General features: G+C 40.5%; 1 protein-coding gene across 1 annotated transcript in view; it reads right to left on the bottom strand.

The window, feature by feature from the left end:
- LOC127662439 (cell division cycle 5-like protein) overlaps nucleotides 1-17,770 on the bottom strand; it is an 82,239-nt gene that overhangs the window by 12,045 nt on the left and 52,424 nt on the right. Inside the window, 12 exon segments of the mRNA XM_052153609.1 lie at nucleotides 1,335-1,577; nucleotides 3,870-3,950; nucleotides 4,096-4,260; nucleotides 4,468-4,630; nucleotides 4,709-4,857; nucleotides 4,967-5,122; nucleotides 5,124-5,159; nucleotides 12,633-12,777; nucleotides 12,882-13,100; nucleotides 13,322-13,421; nucleotides 13,547-13,674; nucleotides 15,056-15,217. Of these exon segments, the coding sequence (XP_052009569.1) occupies nucleotides 1,335-1,577; nucleotides 3,870-3,950; nucleotides 4,096-4,260; nucleotides 4,468-4,630; nucleotides 4,709-4,857; nucleotides 4,967-5,122; nucleotides 5,124-5,159; nucleotides 12,633-12,777; nucleotides 12,882-13,100; nucleotides 13,322-13,421; nucleotides 13,547-13,674; nucleotides 15,056-15,217 (1,747 nt within the window).

The following is a 17,770-nucleotide window of genomic DNA, read 5'->3' as shown; positions in this document are numbered from 1 at the left end:
TGCACTGTAAGTCGCTTTGGATACAAGTGGCGATTTTATCACACTTAAATCATGTTAACACACATATTGTTCATGTCTTGCGTCTATACTTTTGAAACAGTGAGTGTTTTAACGTTTACAGATTGGCCCCCATTGACTTCTTTTGTAAGTGTCTCGCTGAAACACTCATTTTTACTTTTTTTAAAGGAGGGACGAGTCAAAATGAACTTTTGTTGTGATCAAAATTATGCCACAAATGCCGTCGATTGAGCTTAACTTGTATTGAACCCGGAATATTCCTTAAAGGCTTTAAAAAACGCCTGACTGACATGAAAATAAAAACTTTTAATATCTAAATATTTCTAAATACTTCAAATATGTCACTCTTTTGACTCCAGCCAGGTCTCCTAAGCAACCAAATTGGCACGGTTGCTAGGGAGGGTAGAGTCACATGGGGTAACCTCCTCGTGGTCACTATAATGTGGTTCTCGTTCTCGGTGGGGTGTGTGGTGAGTTGTGCGTGGATGCTGCGGAGAATAGCGTGAAGCCTCCACACGCGCCACGTCTCCGTGGTAACGCACTCAACAAGCCACGTGATAAGATGCGCGGATTGACGGTCTCAAATGCGGAGGCAACTGAGATTCGTCTTACACCACCCGGATTGAGGCGAGTCATTACGCCACCACGAGGACTTAGTGCGCATTGGGAATTTGGCATTCCAAAATTCGGGCAAAAATTTTTTTTATATAAAAATTACTTTTGATCAATTTTAGATTTACATTGTTGTTTTTGGAACATATTTTATTTAATTTTTTTTTATTAAAAAATTCATATATTTTTTTATTGCATTTATTTGATATAAGATGATATTACATTATGCAATATATACATTTTTCAGGCATAATTTCTTCTCTTTCACGTGTTATTTTAATGATTAGACCCACAAGCCCTTGTGTCGCATAAAGCAAAACCTTTAAGATTTTGTTTCATCATTTTATCGCTCCACAGAAATAGAGTAAACGTGCATCACCTCCTCTGCGTCATTGTGTCATTAACACTGCGTGTATAAACCCGCTATGACTGACTCTGTTGGAGCCCCAGACTTGAATTATCCATCAGTGTTGCGCATCTTTGACCTGACCTCTATATAGAATTAGTGAAGATGCATTTGAGTGCAAGATATAAACTCAAGCTCAAGAATATCCAGATATGAAATGCATATTAATACAAGGTGTAAATGGGACCTGGCCACCATTTATTTCAGGGTTTTCACCCATTTATAATCACCTCTTTGCAGTGCACTTTAATTATGTTATGTTGCTATTATTTGTGGGTTTCACTATAGCCAACCAGACCTTTCTAAGCTCCTCCTCTGTGATCTTGTTGTAGGGTGTTTTCTCCAGATATGCGACGTGTTCAGCGTTGTTGGAGCTGGATCCTACTCCTTTAATCTTCTTGGCCTGAGCGTCAGGGATGGGGTGATGCAGACAGTCGTAATGAATCATGGTGATCATCTCTTTCTTGATCATCTCTTCGGCCTGCTGTAGGTCTGTTAGAGGAGGCTCCACATTATGAGGCCGCAGGATCGTCTCATTTACCTGAACACAAACAGACACATCACGTACAACATTCATAACCATAATGCTTGACAACTCAAAGACAATTTTGGATTACTGTGCATTTTGGTATTACATTTATGCATTTGCAGACGCTTTTATCCAAAGTGACTTACAGTGCCCTTATTACAGGGACAATCCCCCCCGGAGCAACCTGGAGTTAAGTGTCTTGCTCAAGGACACAATGGTGGTGGCTGTGGGGATCGAACCAGCAACCTTCTGATTAACAGCCCTGTGCTTTAGCCACTACGCCACCTCCTCCGATCCGATATCAGAAATCTCAGCATCGGCCGAATCCGATCCCGATCCGATACCGGTGTTGCATAATCAGTTTAGAATATCTTTACTTTATTGTGTGGAATTAATTGGGACTCTTTAATATGTAAAGAAACACAAACCTCTCACTACACATTATTTCAATATAAATGTATAGATTATTAAGAAACATTTTATTATTAACTAGTATACTGGACAATGTAGCAGCAAAACTAACAGGAATTCCAGTCTTCAGTAGAAAAGAAAACAGTGTTTTATTTTGCCTTTTTCCCCAAAAATGTTTCATCTTGCATCTGGACTTTAAAGAATTCAGATCTCTTTTTTTGTAAGACATCAGCTCACTTTTCATTCACAGTTATTTTTTGGAACCCATTCGACTTAAATATTGTTATAAATTGCAAACAAATACTAATATATTATAATAGTAACATATCTCAATCGTGCACCTTTAACTTTTAAACCCTCACGCTTTTATTTTGACATTCGGAACTCTCCAGGACGTCCTGTATGTGTCTGTTTGTGGGCAAGTTCACAGTAGTTTAATTCACTTCTTAAAATGCTCCTCCGGTGCCGTTCTAAACGCATATTATAAGTGAACCGAACTATTGAGCATCTACATCTGAGATGTTGTTCGTGAGTAGCGCTCAAATATTACTAAAGGGTTAAAAGGTTAAAAATAGCCGCGCGTGTGTGTGTGTGTAAACAGAGCAGCACCATTCACTGACGCGCTGCACATATTATATATTTACTTATTAAACAGTATTTTGTGATTCACAGAGATATCGCACGTCTTCAAGTGGCTTTGAATAAAATGCACGAGTCATATGAACTACTTTAATGGGGTTTTTATGGTTAATTATGTCATTTTTGGAGCTTGACAGAAACGAGCACGACTAACACACAGTATCAGATTTGGATCGAGCACATCCAAGTATCGTAGCATCCCTAATTTATACATATTTATAACTACTATTTTATGGAGTGGTGGTGGTGTAGTGGTCTAAAGCACATAACTGGTAATCAGAAGGTTGCTGGTTTGATCCCCACAGCCACCACCATTGTGTCCTTGAGTAAGACACTTAACTCCAGGTTGCTCCGGGGGGATTGTCCCTGTAATAAGTGCACTGTAAGTCGCTTTGGATAAAAGCATCTGCCAAATGCATAAATGTAAATGTAACTATAATTATACATAATTATCTATGCATTTGTAATTTAATCATACAGACAACAATTGAAAAACTAAAACATTTGACTTATTTATTGTTTTCACTATTATTTTACAGCTAATAATCACTTTTGAAATAAACTTTTTAATAAAAATGTGTAAGTCATGATGTGTGTAAATATACACACACACACACACACACACACACTATTTTTTCCATCAACCAATTTAAAAAAAATATTATATAACATGTTGCTTTCATCAAATGCATCACATCATTTAAAATAAACAAAGTTTGTGTTGTCTTTAAAGAGAACTTTTCAAATATTTAAATAATAACTTACTACATATTTATAACTATAATTAGACAATTATTCATATGTAATTGTAGTTTAATTATACAGACAACAATTGAAAAATTAAAAATATTTGTTTTTATAATGATTGCAAATGTGACTTATTTTATTCAGTTTATTATTATACAGACAATAGATTATCAGTATTGAAATAACTTATGCTATAAAGCTTTATTTTATATATATATATATATATATTAATTTTGTTTAAATATCATGATGCAATTTTCCCTATTTCCCACTGTATATTCTGCTTCATTTGGGAATACATCCCATTATTTAAAATAAATACAGTGTGTGAAGCGGCCGTTTGCATACTGAAAACACATTCATTTTGAAGCATGCAGCACATGCAGAATATATATGTATTTAATTAAATAGCAGTAATTTGCAGTTTAATAATCACAAAGAAACGGTATGTTGCTGTACGTGGGTTAGATTGTGAGTAGTATGGATGTAACTGACACATGTTCTCACCTCTGAAGGTCTTGGTAAATCTCTCTGAACTGCCGTGTGTCTCTGACGCAGCTCTTTTTCTCTCTCGGCATCTCTGATTGCCTGTAAAAATATCACACAAGATTAATATTACACACAAGACAAAATACAACAATCTGGATCTTTCTAGACTATTCTATGAACATCAATGTACGACCTTCATTAACCATATTTGCATCTGACAGATCAGGGTGTTTGATTATCCGACCTGTTTTTGTAGATCTATCTCAGCAGCGTCTTCCACAAAACTCTCGTCAACCTCTGCTTCTTCCAGTTCCTTCTCTGCGTTTTCAGGAAGAACGATCTCAAAATCATTCTTGGGCAATGGCAAAGATATCAGCCCCTGTCGGAGGTGCTCACGGGACTCTCTTTGCTGAAGAAAACTTAGAAGGTTAGACTTCAAAAACCCTTTTCCATGCCACCGATTTAAAACCACAACTGCATTGCTGCACTATAGCATGTTTTGCTTGGCCTTAGAAACACAGAAACTGAAACAATGTGGTCATATAGTAGGTGCCACGAGATGATAAAGACAAAAGGCAAACCCATAAGGTAGCCCATTACTGCGGATGCAACGCACCAAGTGTTTAGCATATGATGGGTCACTGTAATCCACGCCACCCTCCTCTGTGTTGATGTTGAGTTTGTCCCGCAGCGGGGTCCTGCCAGGAGTCACACCCACTGAGGGTTTGGGTGTCATTCCACTGTGAGGGGTCATACCATCTGCTCCATGACTGGGAGTTCTGGAAAAACCATATTCATTATGTCCTTATTGACACAGCAGACGCAGAGTGTGCATTAGAAGTGTACGTTGTGGGTACCTGAAGGGTGTAGACAGCACAGTGTTGGGGGTCTGCACCACCTGTCTCTGTGGGGTAACACCTGAGAAATCGCTCTCGTGGAGGGGGGTGTTGAGTCCTCCTTTCAGAGGGGTGTCCACGTTCGTAAGTGCCATCAGGTTCTGAGCTTCCTTTTGGTTGAATCAACCAAAGTACGATTTTAAAAACATAAAAAAGATGAGGACAAGAATATAAAACAATCAAGTGTTCGTTCGACTAATATGACATTGTAAATAAAACCTGGAGGATCTTGTCCTGTGCAGCGGGTGTTTTGGGTGTGCGGAGGGCCATGGAGTTATTGGTCACATTGTACTCCGACAGAAGAGCGCTGGAGGCGGAGTTTGTGATTCCAGACTCCTCAGCGGTCTGACGGGCGACTTCACTGGCCTGACCTGCCCAGTTTCACCACCTCCTCCAGTTCAGCATCAGAGATCTGAAATAAAGACAGAACTATAATGCAGATTATACAACATTAACCAGAAAGGATTGGGTTGAGTCAATTCAACGTTTACAACATACAAGTATGTATTAGTTATTATGCTTTCTATATATTAGAGATCATTTTGCCAGTAAAATCTGACTGGATGAGCCATGAAGCCACTGAATATGCTTGCTGGTAAATGCACATTGTGAACGCACATTAAATGCATCCTAAACTAATATGGTAAACTGATGTAAGCACGTCTGGTCGACCAGTGTAAAACATTAAAACATGGTTGCACATCAATGGCAATGTCCAGATTAATATCAACATCCAACCTGAAGATGCACCATATATAGTGCATTCACAAAGTATTCAGACCCCTTAATAATTTAAAAAACATTTTCACAGCCATTTTCAGGTCTCTCCAGAGATGTCCGGGCTCTGGCTGGGCCACTCAAGGACATTCACAGAGTTGTCGGTTATTTGATTATTCAGACGTTTTGTTGGACATCTTAGTCGGAGGAGCTGCGGTGCTGTACAAGCGTGCTAAAAGCACGCAAGCGAGAGAAATGAGTCGGCGCTGTCAAACTGCGTCAACTTGGCTTCCGAACAGTACTGCCATGCATACATCTAGCGCATCTCCGCTCTCTTCCTAACTAAATGGACAAACGACTTCTCCTAACCCCTAACAAATAAGGACTTTGCTAACACCCTGGTGCCTTGTGCTTCACGGAAACCTGGCTGAGTGAAACCATTCTGGACAGCACGCAACATCTGCCGGACTTTCAGCGGATCGCAGAGTTATCAGGGAAACGAGAGGTGGTGGAACATGCTTTTACATCAATGCAAGCTGGTGTACACATGTAACCGCATTGAAGATGTGCTGCCCTAATTTAGAAGTGCTCCAAGCCTTTATACTCGGCACAGGAGTTTTCCTCGTTTATTCTGGTCCATCCATCCATCCATCTTCAACCGCTTATCCGAAGTCGGGTCGCGGGGGCAGCTGCTCCAGCAGGGGGCCCCAAACTTCCCTATCCCGAGCCACATTAACCAGCTCTGACTGGGCGACCCCGAGGCGTTCCCAGGCCAGTGTGGAGATGTAATCTCTCCACCTAGTCCTGGGTCTTCCCGAGGCCTCCTCCCAGCTGGGCGTGCCTGAAACACCTCCCTAGGGAGGCGGCCAGGGGCATCCTTACCAGATGCCCAAACCACCTCAACTGACTCCTTTCAACGCAAAGGAGCAGCGGCTCTACTCCGAGCTCCTCACGGATGACTGAGCTCCTCACCCTATCTCTAAGGGAGAAGCCCGCCACCCTTCTGAGGAAGCCCATTTCGGCCGCTTGTACTCGCGACCTAGTTCTTTCGGGTCATGACCCAACCTTCATGACCATAGGTGAGGGTAGGAACGAAAATTGACCGGTAGATCGAGAGCTTTGCCTTCGGCTCAGCTCTCTTTTCGTGACTAACGGTGCGATAGAGCGAGTGCAATACCGCCCCTGCTGCCCCGATTCTCCGGCCAACCTCCCGCTCCATTGTCCCTCACTCGTGAACAAGACCCCGAGGTACTTGAACTCCTTCACTTGGGGCAAAACCTCATTCCCTACCTGGAGTACGCACTCCATCGGTTTCCTGCTGAGAACCATGGCCTCAGATTTAGAGGTGCTAATCCTCATCCCAGCTGCTTCACACTCGACTGCCAAGCTGATCCAGTGAGAGCTAAAGGTCACGGACCGATGATGACATGAAGACAACATCATCTGCAAAAAGCAGCGATGAGATCCCCAGCCCACCGAACCAAGCACACCTTCCCCACCCGACTACGCCTCGATATCCTGTCCATGAATATCACAAACAGGATTGGTGACAAAGCGCAGCCTTGGCGGAGACCAACCCCCACATGGAATGAACTCGACTTTGTGCCGAGGACCCGGACACAGCCCTCGCTTTGGACGTACAGGGATTGGATCAGCCCTAAGAAGGGACCCCCCACCCCGTACTCCAGCAGCACCTCCCACAGTCTCTCCGGGGACCCGGTCATACGCCTTCTCCAGATCCACAAAACACATGTAGACCGGATGGGCATACTCCCAGGCCCCCTCCAGGATCCTTGCAGAGTAAAGATCTGGTCCGTGCGTTCCACGACCAGGACCGAAAACCGCATTGTTCCTCTTCAATCTGAGGTTCGACAATCGGCCGAACCCTCCTCTCCAGCACCTTGGAGTAAACTTTACCAGGGAGGCTGAGAAGTGTGATACCCCTGTAGTTGGCACACACTCTCTGATCCCCCTTTTGAAGAGGGAACCACCACCCCGTTCTGCCACTCCTTAGGTACTGTCCCAGATTTCCACGCTAATGTTGAAGAGGCGTGTCATCCATGACACCCCTCCACATCCAGAGCTTTCAGCATTTCTGGTCGGATCTCATCAATTCCCGGGGCTTTGCCACTGCGGAGTTGTTTGACTACCTCAGTGACCTCCCCCAGGGAAATAGAATCTGATCCCCCATCATCCTCCGGCTTATTCTGGTGAGTGTTTATATTCCTCCACAAGCGTGTGTGAGCGCAGCGCTGCAACAGCCGGATGATTACATCACAGACAAGGAGCAACAACACTCGGACTCACTTATTATAATACTTGGGGATTTTAATAAAGCAAACCTCACATGTGAACTGCCCAAATACAAACAGCACATTACATGCCTCACCAGAGACACCAGAAATATACTTGATCACTGCTACACAACATTAAAGGATGCATATCGCAGCTTTGGGACTCTGATCACTGTCTGGTTCATCTTCTTCCGACCTACAGGCAGAAACTTAAATCAGCTAAACCTGTAGTAAAGACTGTAAAGAGGCCATAGATTATGATTACAGAAATGGGGATACAATCTTGTATAATCAGGCCAAAAACACACTGACTAAGGAGATTGCATCGAAGCAAAAACCTGATTTTTGATAACTGCAAATTGATTAAAAATATCAAACTGACAAATAAGTATTCAGACCCTTAACTCAGTACTTAGTTGAAGCACCTTTGGCAGCGATTACAGGCTCAAGTCTTTTTACGTATCTCTGCAGATCCTCTCAAGCTCTGTCAGGTTGGATGTGGGACCGTCAGTTGACAGCCATTTTTAGGTCTCTCCATAGATATTCGATTGGGTTCAAGTCCGGGCTCTGGCTGGGCCACTCAAGGACATTCACATAGTTGTCTGGTATTTGATTATTCAGACATTTAAATCAAAGTAGTTTGTCCGTAACAGCACCGCAGCTCCTCCGAATAAAATGTCCAACAAAATGTCAGAATAATCAAATACAGGTAAAAAACAATTATCTGGTGTTTGCTGCCAATTTTAAAGACTTATGCGTCACACGGTTATCGGAGGGTTATTTATTTAAAATTCTGCATTCGACAGTTTAATTAATTTCATTTAAAATAAATTTGTTAAAACTTAAATAAAATTAAAATAGAATTAAACTAATTACAGTTTCAACATAACATTGCATAATTTTTATTAATTAAGTGTTTTTCGACAAAATCCTTACAGCACAATCCGAAACAACACTGGAGATTTTATATTTGTCAAATGAGGTGCTGCACAACAGAACATCAAATATGTGAGACATTGCTTTAATACATTATTATTATTATTATTATTACTAAATTGCAATAAACATGATCTTTTCCCCATTTCATGCATCCAGTCTAAAGCAAGCTGTTATTTTGGCATTTCTGTGTGTTTTTGATGGTAGATTCGCACCTATGGATAAGAAATTTGCTATAAGACCCAGAGTGATTATTAAACCCCAAAAAGCTGTGATTTAATTAAATAAAAATATAGTCTGTATGTGCTGTCATCTACTACAGAGATGCTCACGATGAGTTTTTTCAGCGTGCAAACGGCCGATTCACACATTCATTTTGAAGCACATTTTGCAATTAATCCAAATTCAAAAATATACAATTGATGCCCGACCGTTGTTGTTGTCTAACACACTACATCAGTGTTGGAATGATTATTAGCACTATATCAATACTTGTAGTACATGTAACAAAAATGTTCCATGACTAGATATTTCCAGGATTTCCAGCACACATGGGATCCCTGATTATGTTCCATTTGATGTGCTGCTTGTAGATTTGTTTTTAATGCAAGAACACGTTCGGTCTGAACGGCCCTAATGAACTATAATACTTGGCAATTTTTAACCTGTTGATACGCAATTCCCCACATCCGGTGGTGACATCACTCTGCTTACGTTAATATTTAATTTACCGTCTATAAATGTAATGAATGTTAACACATAATACATCTTTTCAAAGGTCAAAGGGTTCAACATTGATATCCGATCTCTGTTTCACGATAGCAATCCTCCAGAAACAGCAATTGAGTTATTTGTGCAGGAGTACAAATGAAAACATGCATTTGTACTCCTGCACAAATGTCTTAAATGACATTACCTGCGCCCTAGATATTGGAAGGTCATGTGCTGCAATGTTTATTGATTTGACTAAAGCTTTCGATACAGTCAATCATGGTATTCTTTTGTCGCGTTTGCATTGTATCGGTCTTTCTGAAACAGCATTAGGTTGGATCAGGAACTATTTAAAGAATAGGTGTCAAAGAGTGCAAATTAAGGGGTCTCTTTCTGAAAAGCTCACCATTGAATCTGGTGTGCCACAGGGGTCCATTTTGGGTCCCCTGTTGTTTACATTATATATTAACAATCTTGGTGATAATCTATCAGACCTAAGTATCCATTTATATGCCGACGATACTATTATTTATTGTTTTGCATCTTCTATTGATAATTGCATTTTAAAGTTGCAGAAAGCATTTGAATTAGTTCAGTGTAACCTATTTTCTTTAAAATTAGTCCTAAATGATAAGAAAACAAAATATATGGTCTTTTCTAGGAAACATAAGACTGATTCTTCTCCACCACCTATTTACACGTTGCAGGGTAACTCTATAGAACTGGTCTCCTCTTACAAATATCTAGGGTTTGTGTTGGAAGAGGACTTATCATTCAAATTACATGTTAAACAACTGCTGTCTAAGTTAAGGTTACAGCTGGGGTTTTATTTTCGAATAGTGCATGTTTCTCACAGTCAGCCAAGAGAAAGTTGGTGGAATCTACCTTCTTACCTATCTTAGATTATGGAGATGTTTTTTACAGAAACACTACTAAAGCTCTCTTACAATCAGTAGATTCTGTTTATCACTCTGCTCTAAGATTTATAACTTGCACAAAATATCACACTCATCACTGTGCACTGTATGAAATGGTAGGTTGGCCTTCACTTTACATAAGAAGGTACAAACACTGGCTCATACTTGTATATAAGGCATTAGTCGGCCAGCTTCCTCAGTATATGAATAGCTTAATAACTTTTAATATTCAAGGGTATAATCTACGTTCAAGTAGATATATTCTTTTAAATGTTCCTTTAATGAAGACAGAGTTTGGAAAAACTGCTTTTATTTATAGTGCATCAGCTGCTTGGAATGAGATCCAAAGTTCATTGAAACTTGATGTACTTATTTCTATAAATGAGTTCAAGTTACATTTAAACAAATTATTCAAATCTGTCTGCACTTGCTCTTAACGTTTAATCTTGTTTTATTGTTGTGTATGTGTGTGTTGTGTAATCTGTTTTATGTAGTTATGTATATTGTGTGTTGCTACCTTGGCCAGGGCTCACTTGTAAATGAGATATTTATCTCAATGTGATTATTTCCCTGGTTAAATAAAGGTTAAAAAAAAAACAAAAAAAAAAAAACATGCAATATCAAAACAGGACTTTTATTATGAAAATACAATCGCCAGATGAATCCAGTTCAACACACTTGAGTCAATCGTCCATGACAAGCGTTCATTGAAAAACATCCAATAGCACTTTTTGTCCATAAAAGTGATAAATGTGAGGAATATTGATATATTCTCCATTGTTTACATGAGATCTCGCCTTCGTCATCGTTCTTCATCAAACTGCAATCTGAGCAGCATTCATGTTGTAAAACTGTTTATGATCTGATATATTAGAGTCTCATAAACAAAACCAGCCCGTCTCCAAAAACTATTTTTAAAAATGTGGTGTAGTTTTATTCATAATAGTCGAGCAGTGCCGTCAGATTTAGTGTCGTCTTGAGAGGCGGAGCTTAATTTTACTCTGAACACTTCCAGAGATTTTACAGACATTAAAGCTGCAGAACCTCATTTATTATCAAATTTGAAACGTAACTTCTTTAGACTCGTGACTTTGAGGACATTGTATTTCTGGAGTGTCTTGGCACTTTTATTATTGTTTTTTTTAGATTATAAAACATGTTAAGCACAAAGTATTTCCATTACTATAAACGTCAGCTTCTCTAACTTTATAAAATAACAACGTATATTAATTCTGAAACTTGAGAAATAAAGCCCAAAGTGTCTTCTTTCAAAAGATACTACAACTGTGTCCGTACTCCAAAGGGTCCCGTAAATACAACCATTTAAGTTCAGGTATGTCATGGTGCGTGCTCAAAAAGGGGGTGTGTATCAACAGGTTAATAGTTTAATTAATCCAATTATGTATGGAACATTGGTGTCTTATATATCTGTTGCCGCCATTGTAAAAAAGCAGCTAAATTCTTACATTTTCTGAAGAAAATGCGAGTAGTGCTTAGGGTTGGGATCCAAGAACTGGTTCCATTTATGGTTCTCAAATGTGTTCTTTTGTCCTAAAATAAACATCCAAGAATAAGCAAAAAAAATTCCCATTCTGAGTGATGTTCATGACTTTCGGTTCTGTCAACGCTTGTTGAACACGCATTCTTCCACCACTCTAGAATGTTGCTACGATTCAATGTTAAACATACAGCAAGAATAATATATTCCTAAGATAACATTCTAAGGGGCAGTACATTAAATATAAATTGCATTTATTATTTCCAAAAATGTATTTCTCAAAAGTACTAAACAAATCGTTAAGAAACCATAACCATTGGGAGCCTGGGTAGCTCAGCAAGTATTGACGATGACTATCACCCCTGGAGTCGTGAGTTTGAATCCAGGGCGTGCTGAGTGACTCCAGCCAGGTCTCCTACGCAACCAAATTGGCCCGGTTGCTAGGGAGGGCAGAGTCACGTGGGGTAAACTCCTTGTGGTCACGATTAGTGGTTCTCGCTCTCAATGGGGCGAGTGGTAAATTGTGCATTGATCGTGGAGAGTAGCACGAGTCTCCACTGTTTCATGCACAATGAGTCACGTGATACGATGCGCGAATTGACTGTCTCAGAAGCGGAGGCAACTGAGACTTGTCCTCCACCACCCGGACTGAGGTGAGTAACCATGCCACCACGAGCACCTACTAAGTAGTGGGAATTGGGCATTCCAAATTGGGAGAAAAGATACCATAATCGTTGAATTCCTTACGATTCCCCTACCTACTAAATATAAGCTACGATATGCCGTGGGAACGGTTTGTGCCGTGGTCTGACCTGTGGTGCCGGCAGCACCAGTTTGCTTCTCTTCTTCGTGAACTCAGACACTCCGCTGGTCTGTAGAATCGCTGAGGGTAGATCTGACTCCTTCTTCTTCTTGATCTTCTGTCGATCTTTCTTACGTTCATGATCCTCTTTCTCACTGAATAGGACAAAACAGAAGACGAGTGATCAAAAGATGCCCATCCAAGGCCCGCTCAAGAGTTTAGTAGGGCTGAGTTTCATATATGAATGACAAAAACGTACTTTCGGAGTTCTCCATCCAGATGCTGCTGGCGTAGTCGTTTGAAGTCGGGTTCCAGAGGATCATACTGCTCCATGGACGTATCATAGAAGCCCTGTGCGGGTTTCTTCTGAAAGGGGATCTCAGCATTGTAGTCGACACCTCTTTTCTTCTTGCGTTTCTTCTGGATGTCGATGCCCGCAGCTCGCAGCTCCCTGCGCTTTTGAAGTGCAGCCAGACGACTTGAGAACACAACACAGGGGAAAACGGTAATTAACACCTGTGATAAAACCTTAAGGAGTGTTTTCTGTGATCAGCACTGTAAGAACTCATTAAGATACAGCCGATGGCACTTTCTGAGATCACAAAATCAATTGCAAAACATTGGAAGGCATTTTCCATTTCTGGAAGGCTGCTGCAAATGTTTATGTACTGAAAAACATCAGTTAAGATCATGTCTTACCGAGCTTCGTCCAGTTGTTTCTCTCTGGCTTTTCGCTTTGCCTTCTTGCCTTGTGTGTTGGCCAATCGAGCCCTGGCTTCAGACAGCATCTCCAACTCATCTTCTCAAAGAAGGTCGCAGTTTCATTGTCAAGCATTATTCCAATCCACTGAAATGCAATTAGCATGAATGCAAGAAAACAGTGTTTTGTAATTAACGTAAATGAAGTTGATCTGAAACGCTCACCTTCATCCATGTCCACAGGGTCAGGTCTGGCTGGTTTGGTCTCAGGGTTTGGGTCAATCTCCCCCGGTTTTAGCTTGCGAGGGTCATCACCCACGTCATCTTCATTCTCTCTCTGGGCGGCTTTATCACTGCGGTCACGAAGTATTAAGAGTTAAAGCTAGGGTGTGCAAAATGTTTTTATTATACTGGTTGAAGTCTCTTCACATCCTGATAGCAATCAATAATTTAAGTGGTCTAAATGTAAATATATATATATCTTCTGTGGAAGGAACTAAAAAAAAAATAATCGACCAATCATTGCTTTCAGTCCGAATGTAATAATAGGATGTCTTTGATGTCTGTTCTATATTTGCATACCGCCGCACAACTTCCAATCACACGTCATCAGCACGGGTTCCTTGACGCTGTGCAGAGCGAGCGCGAGAACGGAAGGCGAACCGCAGCTACCTTGTGTTCCTCCTGAACCATCAGTATAAGGAAACAAGAAAGGCCGTGTTAGAAACTTCCACAACGAACAAACGTCTGGATCAAGAGCGTGCAAAAAGCGGAGGAGGTGTGGCTTGGAGACACTTCTTGGGCTCTATGCTTTCAAAGTTAGCTTGCTAACGGCTAGCTTCTCTGGATTACACACCCTAAGTTTAAGCTTGAATGTATTCTTAATGTGCACACAGGTTCATGCATTAATGTACCATAACTTGAAGCATCTAGTTTTTATTTGCTTTTATGACGACATGTGTTTTTTTCCGGAAGCTTTTCCAGATAAACAGTTGCAACAGGGCTCATGTTGTTGTGGTAATTTTTAAATGTTAAATTAAATTGTATTACTGTGAAGCACTTTGGTCAACTCTGTCGTTTTAAATGCTGTATAAATAAAGTTGAGTTGAGATTAAAGTGCAAATGCTGTGATTAAAATATATAGTTTACATGTGTTGCATGGCTCACAGTAGATTAGTGCTCTGCTTTGTCATCTCATACAACATGAATGACCCTCAAAGTCTGTTGAGTTTCCAGAGTATAAGCGGTCGGATTTATACATTCATTTAAAGTATGCAGCTCTTCCACAGTAAGATTGCTGCATTTAGCAGTTTAATAATAACACTAGGACATGTCACTTAGATGAATTGTCAATTTCAGTATAAAAGGAGTAACAGTGCACACGTTGAAAATAAGCCTGTGAGCATTTTAAAGCTGTTGTGTGTCAGTTATATTGCGCTCGGTACTACCAGTACTGCAGAAACACTGGTATCGTTGCATCTTTTTTATTTTAGTACTGACACTTTTGACAGCACTATATGAGAGATGCTTTTATCCATCAGAAATCAACTGGATCATGGATGTTAGGCTTTGATATTATTGGCTATTTTCCCACTTGTGCAGCCTTGGTTGCATACAAAACTAATTCCAATAAAATATTTCGACATGCAGTTTTTCTTTAGAATGATGCGCGTGAATTAATCGTAAATAGGGCCAATTTTGATTTCATGTTGTTTTTAAATAAAGCCAACTTACAGCAGATATTCATAATGCTCCAGGCACTGAGCGGCCGTTCGTCCGATGATGGGGGCGATTGTTCTCCATTGAGTGGGCATCAGCTTGGCCAGATGAAGAAGCTTCTCCTCTTCCTCACGAGACCATTCTGTTTTCTTAATGCTGGGGTCCAGCCACTCATACCTGCATGAGACACATCATAAACAACATGAGTCAGACCTGGGATTTCTGTTCAGTAAAATAAACAAGAAAAAATTACTTGGGCTGTGTTTACAACCTTGAGAACTGGCTACTTAAGATATCTGGAAGGGTTTCCCCTATATGCATTTTGTAGCAGCGCTGCACCACTGCTGAATTATGAGCGCCGCTGTTGGGGATTTCACATGTTTAATTTAATATTATTGACGCAACATAATGCTTGCCAGCCCCAGTCAGCTGTGTGCTTTCTACACTGTGAAAGGGACCCCACCACACACACACAAAAATACATGCATTTACAGTTACGTCACCGCATAACACGTGTCAAACTTGCTTCATTTCAAGTGGCCCGAGAGCTCTTCTGAAATGTACGATGGCATTGGATTGCAACATTTCACTGAACAATAGGTTAGCGTTTTCCTCGTGAACATAAATGAGCCTTCCCCTGTCATCTGTATGTTTTGGAGTGCATTTTGCTCACTTTAAAAGCAGAATGAAACAGCGCTACATGGGTCAATTATCAACACGGCTTAATCATTGCAGCACGAGGGCAGAGCAGGTGCAGTGGGAACTGGTTTCTAAAACAAAGACTATTTTAAATGCGCTTGTGAACCAGTGAGATACACGGCAGGGATTGTTTGTCCACAGATGCTACTGTTGTTAATATGATAATTTTCATCTGCATACCAATCTCAAAATCAATACAAATGTGCATTTCAATGCACATAACATTATGGCTGCAACTAATGATTATTTTGATAATCGATTAATCTAACAATTATTAGAACGATTATTCAACTATTCTGCTTGTGCCCCTACTTAAAATGTTGTATTAAACGTGCTTACTAACAATACAAATGACACAATCATATTTTAAAAATACCTCTAAATGACATTCACTGAATTAAAGGGGAAAAAACACTTTAAGTGTCATTCAGAAAAAAAATCAATGCAAAAAATCCTCGTTTTAAGGATTTTTAGACAATTTTAAATGAGAAACAAGTCAAAAACACTTGATAACAAGATGCATTTACTTGAGAAGCAACATATGAGATATACAGACTTGCTTTAAGAGAACGTATCATAAATACAGTGGGGCAAAAATGTATTTAGTCAGCCACCAATTGTGCAAGTTCTCCCAATTAAAAAGATGAGAGAGGCCTGTAATTTTCATCATAGGTACACTTCAACTATGAGAGACAAAATGAGAAAAAAAAAATCCAGAAAATCACATTGTAGGATTTTTAATGAATTTATTTGCAAATTATGGGGGAAAATAAGTATTTGGTCAATAACAAAAGTTTATCTCAATACTTTTATTATATACCCTTTGTTGGCAATGACAGAGGTCAAACGTTTTCTGTAAGTCTTCACAAGGTTTTCACACACTGTTGCTGGTATTTTGGCCCATTCCTCCATGCAGATCTCCTGTAGAGCAGTGATGTTTCGGGGCTGTCGCTGGGCAACACGGACTTTCAACTCCCTCCAAATATTTTCTATGGGGTTGAGATCTGGAGACTGGCACTCCAGGACCTTGAAATGCTTCTTACAAAGTTACTCCTTCGTTACCCGTGCGGTGTGTTTGGGATCATTTTCATGCTGAAAGACCCAGCCACGTTTCATCTTCAATGCCCTTGCTGATGGAAGGAGGTTTTCACTCAAAATCTCACGATACATGGCCCCATTCATTCTTTCCTTTACACGGATCAGTCGTCCTGATCCCTTTGCAGAAAAACAGCCCCATGCTTCATAGTAGGTATGGTGTTCTTTGGATGCAACTCAGCATTCTTTCTCCTCCAAACACGACGAGTTCAGTTTTTACCAAAAAGTTATATTTTTTGTTTCATCTGACCATATGACATTCTCCCAATCCTCTTCTGGATCATACAAATGCTCTCTAGCAAACCTCAGACGGGCCTGGACATGTACTGGCTTAAGCAGGGGGACACGTCTGGCACTGCAGGATTTGAGTCCCTGGCGGCGTAGTGTGATACTGATGGTAGCCTTTGTTACTTTGGTCCCAGCTCTCTGCAGGTCATTCACTAGGTCCCCCCGTGTGGTTCTGGGATTTTTGCTCACCGTTCTTGTGATCATTTTGACCCCACGGGGTGAGATCTTGCGTGGAGCCCCAGATCAAGGGAGATTATCAGTAGTCTTGTATGTCTTCCATTTCCTAATAATTGCTCCCACAGTTGATTTCTTCACACCAAGCTGCTTACCCATTGCAGATTCAGTCTTCCCAGCCTGGTGCAGGTATACAATTTTGTTTCTGGTGTCCTTTGAGAGCTCTTTGGTCTTGGCCATAGTGAAGTTTGGAGTGTGACTGTTTGAGGTTGTGGACAGGTGTCTTTTATACTGATAACAAGTTCAAACAGGTGCCATTAATACAGGTAATGAGTGGAGGACAGAGGAGCCTCTTAAAGAAGAAGTTACAGGTCTGTGAGAGCCAGAAATCTTGCTTTTTTTAGGTGACCAAATACTTATTTCCCCCCATAATTTGCAAATAAATTCATTAAAATTCTACAATGTGATTTTCTT

The sequence above is a fragment of the Xyrauchen texanus genome, chromosome 22, assembly GCF_025860055.1.
Source record: "Xyrauchen texanus isolate HMW12.3.18 chromosome 22, RBS_HiC_50CHRs, whole genome shotgun sequence".
NCBI classification, from domain to species: Eukaryota; Metazoa; Chordata; class Actinopteri; order Cypriniformes; family Catostomidae; genus Xyrauchen; species Xyrauchen texanus.
This window is presented reverse-complemented; position numbering and strand designations above follow the sequence as displayed.